The 14,172-nt window shown below is 36.6% G+C and overlaps 4 protein-coding genes across 4 annotated transcripts; 1 reads left to right on the top strand and 3 right to left on the bottom strand.

Annotated features, from left to right (window-relative positions):
- Nucleotides 1–1,394: 1,394 nt before the first annotated feature.
- SPOG_04215 (uncharacterized protein) lies at nt 1,395–3,268 on the bottom strand. Its single transcript, XM_013166476.1, has one exon. The coding sequence runs from the start codon at nt 3,116–3,118 to the stop codon at nt 2,177–2,179; it is 942 nt and encodes a 313-aa protein (XP_013021930.1). The 5' UTR covers nt 3,119–3,268; the 3' UTR covers nt 1,395–2,176.
- A 1,444-nt stretch (nt 3,269–4,712) lies between these two features.
- Nucleotides 4,713–8,882, top strand: SPOG_04214 (condensin complex subunit Cut3). Its single transcript, XM_013166475.1, has one exon. The coding sequence runs from the start codon at nt 4,769–4,771 to the stop codon at nt 8,783–8,785; it is 4,017 nt and encodes a 1,338-aa protein (XP_013021929.1). The 5' UTR covers nt 4,713–4,768; the 3' UTR covers nt 8,786–8,882.
- Nucleotides 7,477–10,241, bottom strand: SPOG_04213 (uncharacterized protein). Its single transcript, XM_013166474.1, has one exon. It carries the CDS (start codon nt 9,965–9,967, stop codon nt 9,191–9,193), a length of 777 nt encoding a protein of 258 aa, XP_013021928.1. The 5' UTR covers nt 9,968–10,241; the 3' UTR covers nt 7,477–9,190.
- Nucleotides 10,242–10,427: 186 nt separating this feature from the next.
- Nucleotides 10,428–14,145, bottom strand: SPOG_04212 (mediator complex subunit Med15). Its single transcript, XM_013166473.1, has 3 exons — nt 13,795–14,145; nt 13,645–13,747; nt 10,428–13,595 (listed from the first exon to the last, which is right to left on the bottom strand). Exons 1-3 carry the CDS (start codon nt 13,866–13,868, stop codon nt 10,692–10,694), a joined length of 3,081 nt encoding a protein of 1,026 aa, XP_013021927.1. The 5' UTR covers nt 13,869–14,145; the 3' UTR covers nt 10,428–10,691.
- Between the last annotated feature and the right edge of the window lie 27 nt (nt 14,146–14,172).

Below are 14,172 nucleotides of genomic sequence, written 5' to 3'. Positions count from 1 at the left end.
CAAGATTTGATTGACGCGCTCTGTTTGTCCGTTTGTTTGTGGATGATATCCTGAAGATAACATAAGATGTATTTTATGGTCTTTGGCATATTGTCGCCACTTTTCTGAAATAAAAACAGGTCCCCGATCTGAAACAATATCAATTGGATATCCAAAACTGGATATGATTTTGTCCTCGAATATTTCAATTAACTGATCCGTGGTCGTTGTTGTGTTACAAGCGATAAACCAAGCCATTTTGGTAAAACGATCTACAATGGTTAAAATTGCATCTTTACCTTGAGAAGGTGGTAATCCTGTTATAAAATCCATAGAATAATGTCTGAATGGCTTTTCTGCAATGGGTAACGGTTGTAATTGACCATATCGTTGATGATTTCGATTTTTATGTCGTTGACATATGTCACAATTTTTTACATATTTTTGGATGTCTGCGGTCATACCTTTCCAGTAAAACTTTTCGCGGATGCGATTTGTTGTGGACATTTTTCCACGATGTCCTCCTGAGACGGGTTGATCATGAAACTGATTGCATATGAGTTGTACAAGTTGTGGTAGTTTAGGGATGACAATTTGTCCTTGATCATTGACGATGAGACCATTTTTCACAGTGTATTGTGGGTTACGGTTTATTCCATTAAGAATATTCTTTAAATTCTTGTGATGGAAATACTCCTGTCTCACGTAGTCGAATATGTTTCCACGACTCGATTAACTATTTCAGTTTTGTGATCTGGACGACGAGAAAGAGCGTCTGCAGGTTCATTTTTTCGACCAGGACGGTATTGGATTTCAAAATTGTATAAATCTAGTTCAGTTGCCCATCTCATGATTTTTGAGCGAGTATCTGTGTGAACCTTAGTGAACATTGATGTTAAATTCTTATGATCAGTAAGAATTTGAAATGGTTTGTCAGTACCTGCCAAAAAATGATACCATTTGCGTAAAGCTGCTATTATTGCATACGCTTCTTTTTCCCATGTTGGCCAAATTCGTTGCCGATCTGTAAATGTCTCTGAATGAAACGCAATGGGATGATAAATTCCGTCGTCTTGTTTTTGGGAGAGTATGGCTCCTATAGCAAAATCAGAAGCATCCGTTTCTAATCTAGTTTCTCGATGTGACTCATAATGTCTGAGCATAGAAACATTTTCGAGTTCTTTCTTGACTTGTAAGAATGCTTGTTGTTGACGATCTGTCCATTTAAATTTGTTGTTTTTCTTGGTTAAATCATATAAAGGTCTCGCTAATTTGGATAAATTCGGCATAAATCGTCGGCTGTAATTTACGAATCCTAAAAATGATTGTAATCTTCTAAGAGTATTGGGTATTGGCCAATTTGCGACTGCTTGAATCCTCTCTGGGTCAATTTCAATACCTTTATCGGAGAATATGTGGCCTAGAAACTTTACTTTGTTTCTGAAAAAATGACATTTTTCTCGGTTTGCGTATAGGTTAGCTTTCTGTAATCTTTCGAAAACCTGTTGCAAATGTTTTTCATGGTCCTTTTCTGATGATGAAAATACGAGAATATCGTCTAAATAAACGATAACAAATATGCCAATAAAAGGAAGTAACACTTTGTTAATATATCTCTGAAAATTTGCTGGCGCATTTGTTAATCCAAATGGCATGACTGTATATTCGTATGCTCCAAAATGTGTTCGGAATGCAGTCTTGTGTTCGTCACCTTCCTTGATTCTAAGTAGATGATAGGCCTCTTTTAAATCGATTGTACTAAAGATTTTGGCTCCGCCTAGCCAGTTTATAATTTCTTCGAAACTCGGTAATGGATAATTATCCTTTCTTGTGATCGCGTTCAGCGGCTTATAGTTTATAACCATGCGATACTTATCTGTTCCCTTCTTTGGAACTATTAATGGTGCACACATAAAATTTGAAGAACTTTCGCGGATTCGCCCTTGAGCTAATAATTCTTGCACCTTTTCGTTTATTACCGATTTTTCACGTTGTGTGTATTGTCTCAACTTTGGGGTATAATCTGGTAATTCTTGTGTTAATTCAATTTTTAAATCACTATTCGAGTGTTGGGGCAACGGTATTTTAGTGTTTTCCGTGAACACTTTAGCAAACGGCTTTAATATTTCTTGAACTTTCGCATCGTTTTTGTTATATGTCTGGTCTTTTTCCAGATTCGTTTCGCCATATAAAAAGTCTAAATTTCCCAATTTTTAAGAAGGGTCCATCCAATGATGGCTTCATTTTCGGAAGTTGGCGTAATTATGAATGTCTCATAAAATTTCCGATTATTTATTTCTACTGGCAATTTTAAATTTCCTTTAACTTCCAGCTTGTCATTTGTTATCCCCATAAATGTTCGGTTTTCTTTGTTTGTATGCCTACTCTTCATCTTCAACTTTTGTCCAGTCTGTTTTCTGGTACCATCTGGTGACCTGGATCTACACTCATGGTGAGGCCACCACATCAAGTCTACTTCGTAGCCAGCATCGTTATAATATTCAAAGCTCTTTGGAATTGGTCCTTCAATGCTGTAGCATGTGCCACATTCATACCCCTGTCTACCTAATATTCTATTTACTGCATCCCTAACACGATACCAGATCAGTTCTATCAATGGTCTGTAGTACATAGGATCGCCTAAGTTATCAGGTACCTTCCCCCCTCTAACATGGAGTTCAGGTTCTAGTGATGGTACGTCGGACCCTTCTGTATCGGATTCAGGATGAAATGGGTCATACTCTTCTGGGTACCCACGACTAAACCAGTCATAGTGTTCCTTAATCTCATGGTAATCATCATAGGAAGACACTATAGCATAAGAATTATGCGAAAACACATAGACTGAAACATTTTGATACTGCTGCTGAATGCATTCAGAAATCTGCTCACTAATTGCTTCATCAACATCATTTTCTACATTGTTTCCACTGTCTAGCCATATAGCATATGATCCATTGATATTATGGCTCAATCTATCAATAGCAGCCTTGCCATTGAAATACTTACTGACGCAGTCATCTATGGCAGACCACACATGATGTCCATCATATCGGTGACGATTCCACACTTCAGCCGCTTTTACAATGCTGATAGTTGATAGCAATAAGCATAATGTTATAAGTTGAAATTTAATCATCTTAAAGCTGACGGTTCGCTTTTGTCAAACAAACTAATCAAACTAAACTAATGTAATGTGATAAAACCAACTGAAAATCAAATTGTATTTTATCGTCGCGCTTCTCCAACAGAAGAACCGCAATGAAAATAAGAGTCTTCCAATTCAAAGAAGTGAAAGACTCTTAGGCAGGGAGGTGTCATAATTGGATCCCTCGTTAGCATTCATAATATAACAATTCGTTATAAGAATGGAATATTAGCTAATATCAGTTAATATTCATAAGCTTAAAGAATTGTGCTTGATAATAAGTAAACAAAAAATTGAAATTGCAAATTTCTCTTTGAATGCAGAAACTCCGATTAAAATTTACAATTCGTGATCATTGCTATTAATTAGAGAAGCCAGTCACGATGGCAAATATACAGAACAATATATATATGTGTGTTGACAGTCGAAATCTTTAGATCGGAAGATAATTTGTCACGGGAGAAATCGAGTGGAAGTAATAAGTACAATTACAAAGTTGTCTATTTGAATTGGACGTGTTAGTACTACGTAGAAGAATAGTAATATGTTCAGGGATCTGATTAACTAAATGAAACGACTAAGAGTCAATCTTATTTAGCCTGGTCAGTCAAGTTTTCTGATCTGAAGATTTCGACTGTAGACACAGATATATATATTATTCTGAAAATTTTCCATTGTGGTTTGCTTCTTTAATTCATAAGAGTAATTAAATTTTAACCGGAGTCTTTGTATTAGAACCAGAATTCGTAGTTTCAATTTTCTGTTTACTTATTATAAAACACATTTCTTTAAGCTTATGAATATTAACTGATATTAGCTAATATTCCATTCTTATAACGAATTGTTATATTATGAATGCTAACGAGGGATCCAATTATGACAGAATCAAGACAAAAACAAAGATATGCAAATAAAAATAAAAATATCAAGAATAAAACAAAACGGTAATATACAGTAAGCTAATCAGTTCAATATTCTTTTTATTTTTAGATGGAAATAATATACTTAAAAGCGATTGTTTCTACATAAAATCTTCAGTTGAAAACTTTTTACTGGTCGAGCTAAACAACTTGTTTCCTGATACATTTCAGTTCGTCAACAGGCTTATTTGGAACTCCTAGTAATCTTATAAACACAAATAGTAGGTGGACGAGACTTCAGCTTGGCAGTACAATTGCCTATTCCGTATCCAGTTACCAATTATCTATTTACTCGAATAACAATTCAAAGTACAGGAAGGATGGTTTAGTAGGAAATAGGTAAATTATCATAAAATGGATATACTGATTGAAAATCCTTGAGAATTCCTATCAATAACTGTTATCCATGGCAAACGTGCAAGAAAATTATATTGTCAAGCAATTCGTATATGGGCAGTTAACCTCATTCAACAGCTCTCTATATTTTTTAGTGTGAACAATGAATCTTTTTTTTTTTTTTTTTTTACTTAGCTTTATGTTTGTTTTTTTACAGAAAATTCGACTCTGATTTTTTTTGGAAATTAACCGAAAACTTAAGCTTTATTTAAGCGAAAAAACAATATAGCGCTTTGTCACGCAGCAGAGTCTACAACAATAAACTACACCAAGAAACAACCAAAATAATTTGTTCATATACTCCAACTACATAGGATTCCCTTTTATGTCTGATAAAAGACCGGCTCGTACATCTTCGGTTCCTTCCATTGTAGATGCTACACCTGATCGTGCTGAAAGACCTCGGAAACAAGTTCGTCAAGTCGTAACTACTCCAAGTCGATCAGAGGATCCTTCTCGCATAGTAAAACTAGAGCAAACTCCTTCTCAAGGGTTCCATAGTGAGTTTTTAAAAAAACGCATCACAGATTCCTTACGCGAGCGTCCTAATCTTTTGAACAAGTTCATCTCTGCTAATCAAGAAACCCCTTCAAAAGCTTCTGTTCCTAATCCCTTTAATTCCAGTAACGCTGAAGACTCTTCTCTTATAGAGGATGCAATAACTGGACAAGATAATCTTGATGTACTTGCTCCAAGGCTTATTGTATACCAATTGACGCTAAAAAATTTCAAATCATATGCCGGAACACAAATAATTGGCCCATTTCATCCCTCCTTCTCTTCTATCGTCGGCCCAAATGGATCTGGTAAATCAAATGTCATTGACGCTTTGCTTTTTGTATTCGGATTTCGTGCTAGTAAACTGCGTCAAACCAAAGCTTCAGCTTTAATTCACAAGTCTGCTGCCCATCCTTCTCTTGATAGCTGTGATGTGGAAATTGTATTTAAAGAAGTTGATCCGGATTCTAATTACATAGATGGCTCAGAACTGTCTATTCGAAGGTCCGCTTATAAGAACAATGTAAGCAAATACTTTCTAAATAATGTCGAAAGTTCTTTTTCTACTGTCTCAAATGTACTGAAAGAACGAGGAATCGACTTGAATCATAAGCGCTTTTTGATTTTACAAGGTGAAGTTGAATCTATCGCACAAATGAAACCAAAAGCGATGACAGAAAATGATGACGGTTTGCTTGAATATCTTGAAGATATAATCGGTACTTCAAAATATAAACCTATCATTGAAGAAAAAATCAATGAACTTTCTACTTTGAATGATGTTTGTAACGAAAAGGAGAACCGCTTTAATTTAGTCGTTGCCGAGAGAAACAAATTGGAAAGCTCAAAAAATGAGGTCCTCGATATCTTAAGGGATGAAAATAATTTATATAGAAAGCTGCATACCCTCTACCAGTTGAACCTGTTCGAATTAAATTCAAAAAAGGTTCTAATAACAAACATGTTACAGAAATTGGAAGATTCTTACAAGTCAAAAAATGCAAACTTTGAAGAAAATGAAAAAGTCGTTTTTGAAATGACTGAAGAATTAACTCAGCTTAAATCAAAAGTTCAGGATTTGAAAAATTCCAATCGGGCCGAAAAGAGGGAACGTCAACGTTATGAACAACAAGCTGTTAAGATTGAAGAGAAGTTGAAGCATTTATCTTCAAAACAAAAGAAAACTCAAAAGCAGCTTGAAACTTTGTCAGCAAATAAATCAGAGCTTCAATACTCTCTAGACACGCATGATGATGTTCATCAGCGTTTAACCCAAGAAATAGAAGAAATATCCTCAAAGCTGTCTTCTGAAGAAGACCAACTGAACAAAATTCGTGAGTCTCTTCGTGGAAAGACCGAAGGTATCTCTAATGCTATCGAGGAAAAACAGAAATTGATGGCCCCTTCTGAAAAAAAAGTGAATGAGCTGAATTCTGTGAAACAGGTCACAAAGGCAGAACTAGATATGCTGTTTGAGCAAGAAAAAAGCTTAAATGAAGAACAGCAAAATGCAAAGAGTTCCCTTGAGAATCTGATAGCAGAACAGAAGGAGAAAACACTACTTCTTAATTCAAAGAAAAATCACCACAATACCATTAAGAAGGATTCTCAAAGTTTGGAGAGAAACATATCCGATTTAAGACGAAAAAAGAGCGAATTACATCGTGTCATCGCTCAAAGCCGAGTAAAACTAGAAGAAATGAAAGCTACTCTTAGCTCTTCACGCTCAAGAGGAAACGTCCTGGGAGGATTACAAACCTTACATGATTCCGGTCAACTAGAAGGGTTTCACGGACGACTGGGAGATCTAGGTACAATTGATAGTAAGTACGATGTTGCAATCTCTACAGCTTGCCCTGCATTGAATCATATAGTGGTCGATAGTTTAGAGGTTGGCCAAAAGTGCATAGCCTTCCTTAGGTCCAATAATTTAGGAAGATCTAGTTTCATAGTTTTACGCGCTTTACAGGAAAGGAACTTGAAGCCTATACAAACTCCTGAGAATGTTCCGAGGTTATTTGATTTGCTTCATTTTAAAAATGAAATCTTCGCACCAGCGTTTTTCAGTGTTTTACAGAACACTTTGGTTGCAGATAATTTGGAACAGGCTAACAGAATCGCTTTTGGAAAGACACGTTGGAGGGTTGTCACCCTTAGCGGACAACTAATTGATAAGTCTGGTACCATGACTGGTGGTGGAACACGCGTAAAACAGGGCGGCATGGCTTCTCAATTACCTTCAGACATATCTCCAGTTTCCCTTAGCAATGCTGAGGATCAGACTACAGACGCTGAAAATCGACATCGACAAGTATCAGAAGAATTGGTCGCTCTTTTAGAAAAGAGCGACGAACTGAAGAACGAAGCCCCATGTTTGGAATTGGAAATATCCAAGCTTCATTTGGATTTATCAGCATTCAATAATTTGGTTGAAGGTGCCAAAAATCAAGTTTCTAATAGCCGTAAAGCGTTAAAGGAAGAACGAAGTTTACAGGAAAGAAAACAGAAGCTTACTGGGGACTTGACGAAACTTGATCAACAGATAGATAACATAAAAGCCTCAAATGGTGGGCTTGTTGCTGAAGTCAGAGAACTTCAGGATAAAATTATGCAGATTGGTGGTATCAAATATCGTATACAAAAGTCTAAAGTTGATGATTTGCACGAACAGCATAAGTATATCAAAGAAAAACTTACAAATGTCAGTTTTGAGAAGAGAAAAAACGAGCAACGTGTTCATTCGATTATAGGAGAACTAGAGTCATTACAATCTGATTTTTCTACGACTCAAAAGGAATTGGAAACGAATGAGACTGACTTCAACTTACTTCGAGGAAAAATTAAGGATTATACGACTAAAATTGATGAGTTAAGTAATTCGATCCATGACATTAATGATTCAATCAATGAACTTAACAATCGTATTGACTTTGAATCTAAAGAGATAAATTCCATGAAAGCAGAGAGACTAGATCTCGAAAACAAATTAACGGAACAAAAAACTGCCCATTCGGATGTTTTGCACAATGAAAAAAAGTTACAGAAGCTGTTGTCCGAATTAATATTACATGACTTGAGAGAATATGATCAATCCGAGGCACGGGCTCCTGAGTTTCAGGAATTTTCCGAAGATGAACTTGCCTCGATGAACAAACAATCATTATATGAAGGCATTTCTGAGTTTAAGAAAAAGACAGAAGAAAAAGAAGTAGACGTTGGTGTTTTACAATCTTATTTGAGATGCACGAAGGAAGTTGAGAAAAGAGCATCAGATTTCGAAGCTGACACGCGAAAAAGGAACAATGTCAAGCAAACTGTTACTGATTTGCAAACTCAAAGATTAGATGAATTTATGGAAGGGTTTGGTAATATTTCTCAGAAATTAAAAGCTATGTATCAAATTATCACTATGGGTGGTAATGCTGAACTTGAGCTTGTTGACAGTTTAGATCCATTCTCTGAAGGCGTCTTATTCAGTATTATGCCACCTAAAAAGTCTTGGAAAAATATCTCGAATTTATCTGGTGGTGAAAAGACATTAAGCTCATTAGCTTTAGTATTTGCTTTACATAGCTACAAACCTACCCCTCTATATGTTATGGACGAAATTGATGCTGCACTGGATTTTAAAAATGTATCAATTGTCGCCAATTATATAAAGGAAAGGACAAAAAATGCCCAATTTATCGTCATTTCGTTAAGAAGCAACATGTTTGAATTATCTTCACGCTTGGTTGGTATTTACAAAACGGCAAACATGACGAAAAGTGTAACAATAAACAATCGGGATCTACAAGTGAACGCAGAAAAAGACTCAGACCATTCGCCGTCACAAGTCAATTAGAAGTTAAAGATGCGAGCTTGCATTAGACTTTAAGATATGTACTGTTATCTAAGAACTGTATTTGTATAAATAATTTCAAATTAATTCAGGTTTTCTCATATAACTATATCTCTAATCACTTTCAAAAATAGTAAGTGTTTAGTAAATTATTATGATCTAAGAAACCCTTATATAGATTATGCAAATTAAACGACCCTTCAAATAACATAACATGAAAGGGTGAGTACAACATTAAAGACTCAGAAGAAAGTTAATTTTAAAGCAATTAACATGCAATTCATGGACTGAATCATCCATGCTTTAAATAAGTGGTGTTAGCATTGGTCACACAATTCGTAACTTAATGTACAGAGTATGCAGAAAATAGGTAAAACAATCAAAATTATGCAATTTGTAAAGAATAACTTAAAGCCAATCGCAAGGATGGTGTTCCCATCCATGGTACTCAGTTAGACCCAAGTGTTGAATGTTCCTTTTTATCTTCGATCGCTTGTGTCCCATTGATCCATTAGTTCGGTCCTTTACAGCGGATTTAAAACGGCTATAAGCATTTGACATACGGGTACCAACATTCTCATGTTCTTTTGTCGGAAATTTAGAAGCAGAATGAGATGACAGGTCTTCTATTTCAAGGAATTCCAAATCACGGAGAGATTTTTTAAAGGCAGCACTTTGTCGTGTAGATCTTATACCAGCAGCAGAGCTGGTTAAATAATCGCCGGATTTTCTAAAGTCAGAAGCATTTTCCTCGTTTGCAAGCGAAAATCTCTGTTTAACCACCTTTGGATGCTTATGGAGGATTCCAGCTTCTTTGGAATATAATTGTGATGTAGGAGGCTGTTTTCTTATTTTAGATAATTTCCTTGACATCATTGACTGGCTTCTGGTTTTGGGATTCAAGGGTGAAACTAAAGGAAGTAAAGGACTCTCTTCATCGTGAGATATCACACCATTTGCAAGCAACCATGGGGATTGCTGAGAAAAATTCTTGTCCCACGGCGAGCTAGGAGATTTCAGTTCTTCGTATATAGCGCTGATCAGCTTGTCTGAAACATGCCAAGGAGAAGCGGGAGAAGATATAGGACTTTTTGCATATGTCGAATCTTTTTCAGTATCTACAAACGTTATATTTCTTGGACCTTGAAGTTTCAATGGAGGTGGTTTCCTCTTCGACACATCCATAATTCAATTCGATTTTCTAAAGCTGCTATCCAGTTCAATCAAGACTAGGAATTCGGAACAATTAGTAGGGAATAATTGTCTTATGTGAAGCAAGTGATTTCTTTTATTATCGTAATCAATTGAACGATTCAATTTCAATCTGCATATAGTTTGTCTATACCGAATGCTATGAATGTGCTTCAATCCTTTTAGAAAAGAAAGTACTTGCACGTCAATTACCATATATATATATATATCTGTATTTGTAACTTACTTTGCCTACTTAAGTTTCTTTGTTCACCATTTCGTATACTTACTCGAACAAAGAAATTAAACTTTCTTTGTTATACTAGCAGCAAACAAATGTCTTACAAATTTAGATTAACTAAACGAGAATAAACGTATCATGATCTTTTGTTCTTTTAAACTATGTTCAAGTCGTAACGAGATTATTGCGAAATTACTTCATTTACTCACACCTGACAAGATGAAGATAATTATTTGATACCAAAAAAATTCAACAATAAAATAAATTAACATTAGTAAATTATCTTTACATACATAACTATTCAGTTTAACTTAGAACTTAAGAAAACACTTTTATAACCTCTTTGCTTATTTAGCAAATTTTTCTTTATCATATATATATATTCCTTTGCATAATCCTCAATAGATACGTTAATATTCTCGATGAAGTGTCATTATTTCCTTGTTGAGACCAATGATGCCCACGATGCAAACTTATTTAAATTACAACTTGCCAGATCTTTGAGGGATTCATAGAAGAAAACTCATTAACTTCTTCTCCTGTCTCCTTCTGCTTAGCAGTTAATTGCTTTTCTTGAATAAAATCATTCCAAGGGTCATTTTCATCATCCATTAACTTAACGAAAGTATCTTCTTCTTCTGGGACTTTGTAAGTTCGATCGGTATTCATTGACTCATCTCCAACCTTTGTTTCTATTCCGGGTTCAGCCGTTTTCGTCTCCCCATTAACAGATATACCCTCTTGAACACCATCAGCCCATAATTCAGCATCGTCATCATATGTGAATTTGCCTTCCAAGGTCAAGATATTTGCTGGACTCAAAGAACTTTTACCTGCATTATAATCAGGAGTTGAAGAAGGAATGAAAAACGACTGAGGTGTTTTTATTACCGAAGTCGGTGTCAAACCGCTTTTAACGGCTGAAAACTCATCCTCGTGATCAAGCGTTACGAATGCGTCAATAGCATACTTTAGTGGGTTTGCAGTAGCCTCTTCTCTGGCTTTATACGACTCAGCTTCTTTCGCTGAGGTATTATTTAGCCCATCATTCACCAATGAACCAGAAACAGGAGTCTCTTCAGCATTCATGGCATGTCCTTCTATAGGTGTCTCTAATGAAGGTTTTTGTATTAAGGGGCTTATGGCTGGTGGTGAAACATTGTCAAGCTTCTTCCTCTTGCTCATTGGTAACTTTAGGTCCTCTGGCCTTAGGGTGTGCTTCATTACTTCAGATATTGCTTTTTCTTTCAATTGTGCTTCTTGTTGAGCTTTACTTATCGCTTCATAACTGAGCTGTTGTTCATCCAAGCCAGCTTCATTAGTAGGCTTGGGTATATTTCGCACTTGAGGTGGTAAATTAGGTTGAGGTTTGTTCACGCCAGCGATCTGAGTCTGCATGGCAGCAGCAGGCTGATATTGTAAAGGACTTTGCTGAGGTTGTTGTTGTTTCTGATTCCTTTGTTGACCCTGCTGTAGAGACTGTTGTTGTTGTTGCTGCTGCTGCTGCTGCTGTTGTTGCTGCTGTTGCTGCTGTTGAGCAGAAGAGCTTCTCATGGACGTTGAAATTTGAGCTAAAGCTGCAGGTAGACTTTGACCGTTCACGTTAACTTCATGATGCAACCGAATTAGGTGAGTTCTCACGTATGCAAAGTAACGACTCGTCTTTTCCTTTATCTTTGCCATCATTTGAGGTGTACAGGTAAAAACACCCTGCTGAAGACCTTCTAGCTGTAACTTAAAAATATGGCGCATTTGTATTAATTGAATAGTCGCTTCTTCATTAGCTGTAAGACAATAAAATAAGTATATCAATTGATTAGTTCTACTAAACATTGGATATGCAGATTTCACGAGTTCAGCGACAATCACTTTTTGGTCATGGGGGAGATCCAGCGGTATAGGTCTTATCATTGAATGCATCACTCTCTCGGTTAATTCACGAATCCGAACAGTCATTTTTTGCTGCCCCATAGTTCCTCCAGATTCTAAAAGCTGCTGCACTATAAAGGCGCTTACATTTCCAGGAGCGGAGGCATTTGCAAAGGGCTTCTCTGTAGGTTGATTACCTGCTTGAGGAGCACCCGTGGCATCAGTAGGTTTTAAAGGATAAGAAGGAGGACTGACCGAAGCATTAAACGCTGGGTTCACCTCAGCACTTGACGTACCAACATTAGGAACATCAACAGGAGATAAATTCGACTTTAATGCCTGGCTATTCGCACGTGCCTTAGTTGGTACATAATTTTGATAATTGGCTTTTGCTGGATTAGGAGCAGTTTCGGCATTTATCGGTACATTAGTGCTTTGAGGCTTTATCGGTTGGTTTGTAACATTAGCATTCCTCATCTGTTGAGCATAAGCCTGTTGAGAAGCAGAAGGTGCTACATTCGGATCAACAGGAACATTTCCAAATTTATTAGGAGCTTGAGGTGTCTGAGTGGGTTGGGCATTTACACGTGCAGATTGCATTTTTAATTGTCGATGTTGCAACAGTACTTGCATATGCTTTTGATAAAGAATTCCAATCGCTTTTGCTTGTTCAGGTGTCAAACGCTGATTCTTCCCAAGTTCAGTTACATCTCTCCATAATTTTATATTTGAAGGTAATCCTGGAATTTGTGCAAATAGTTGCTTAGGAACAGGAATGTTCAGCATTTCCAAATTTTGCCTTATATTAGCGTTACTTGGAATGTTTGCAGGACGAGGCTGCTGTGGAACCTGAGGTTGTGTTTGTTGTTGATTGGCCATATTAGGATACGTTTGTCCAGCGTTATTAGCATTGAAAGGCACATTTCCCTGTTGTTGACTCTGTTGCTGAATCTGTTTTTGTTGTTGCTGCTGTAATTGTTGAAGCGATCGGAATTTTTGAACTTGATTTTGGTAAAGTGAAATAAGTGTCGCAGGCGGCATACTCTGCAGCTTTTGCAAAGCTATAGGAGGAGTTCCGGTACGAGCTAACAATGTTGAAATTTGTGCACAAAGATTGTTCAACTGTTGTTGCGAAAGTGCCGGTGGAACTCGAGGTTGAGCAGCACGACCTTGATTCGTATCGGTTGCCGGCTGAGGAGGTTGCTGTTGCTGCTGTATCTGGCTCTGCTGATAAAGAAGTTGTCTTTGCTGAGGTGTAAGTTTGACATTTCCAGCAAATTGTTGTTGAACCCCTCCTGGTTGCATTGGCATAGTCTGGTTTTGCATACGCGGCAAAACCCTTGAATTGGCTGCCATTCTTCCAGCAGTAACAGGAGGTACTGAAGGGACAGTATTCATATTACCATTGTTGCTATAATTCTGTGCTTGCTTCAATTGAGCTGCCTGTAAATGCTCACGTATTTGGTCTCTTAGTTGAGCGGTCTTTTTACTACAAGTCGTCAAGTATTCGTTCTAACGTTTATGTTAACAACTTAAAACATAAAGCATCAACCAAACATACCTTACTATTGGCCCCATCGAATGCTTGTCTTTCAAACGAAAGTGCCATATTCATCAACTGAACTTCTGAAATAGATGGAGAAATTATCCGCAGCGTTTGGGCTCTAAAAAATTATTAGCTTAAATAGAAATTACTTATGCTCTCTCTTACATTTGTAAAGCAATACTTTGTCGTTCATTAGGTCGAATTTGAGTTTGCCATCCTTTTTCAACATTTCTGTTCATTACTTGCTATATTTAGTTTTGTTGTCTGTATATATTTCCAAAACTTTTCAATTAGCTCTTAACCGTCCTTGCTTAATAGTTTTCCACTAAACTTGTAAAGGCTCCCTGTACGGTATTGGACAAATACGTCCTATAGGGGTACACTTAGGGAATAGGAGAGATTCTTAGGACGAAAATATGGTCATGTCTCGCAAATAACAGCTGAAAAACAATAGAAGATATTGAAAAAAGACACTGTTGATTACAAAGGATTACAAATTCATTTTTTCTACGATTTTAAGAGTGCGCCTTTAATTCATGCAGT

The sequence above is a fragment of the Schizosaccharomyces cryophilus genome (assembly GCF_000004155.1).
Source record: "Schizosaccharomyces cryophilus OY26 unplaced genomic scaffold supercont4.1, whole genome shotgun sequence".
Taxonomy (NCBI): domain Eukaryota; kingdom Fungi; phylum Ascomycota; class Schizosaccharomycetes; order Schizosaccharomycetales; family Schizosaccharomycetaceae; genus Schizosaccharomyces; species Schizosaccharomyces cryophilus.
This window is presented reverse-complemented; position numbering and strand designations above follow the sequence as displayed.

Coding starts and splice junctions, on each gene's coding strand:
- SPOG_04212 (XM_013166473.1), bottom strand. CDS start 13,868: ATGAACAGAAATGTTGAAAAAGGATGGCAAACTCAAATTCGACCTAAT. Junction 13,748..13,794: donor CAAAGTATTGCTTTACAAAT/GTAAGAGAGAGC, acceptor ATAATTTTTTAG/AGCCCAAACGCTGCGGATAA. Junction 13,596..13,644: donor TCGATGGGGCCAATAGTAAG/GTATGTTTGGTT, acceptor CATAAACGTTAG/AACGAATACTTGACGACTTG.
- SPOG_04213 (XM_013166474.1), bottom strand. CDS start 9,967: ATGGATGTGTCGAAGAGGAAACCACCTCCATTGAAACTTCAAGGTCCA.
- SPOG_04215 (XM_013166476.1), bottom strand. CDS start 3,118: ATGATTAAATTTCAACTTATAACATTATGCTTATTGCTATCAACTATC.
- SPOG_04214 (XM_013166475.1), top strand. CDS start 4,769: ATGTCTGATAAAAGACCGGCTCGTACATCTTCGGTTCCTTCCATTGTA.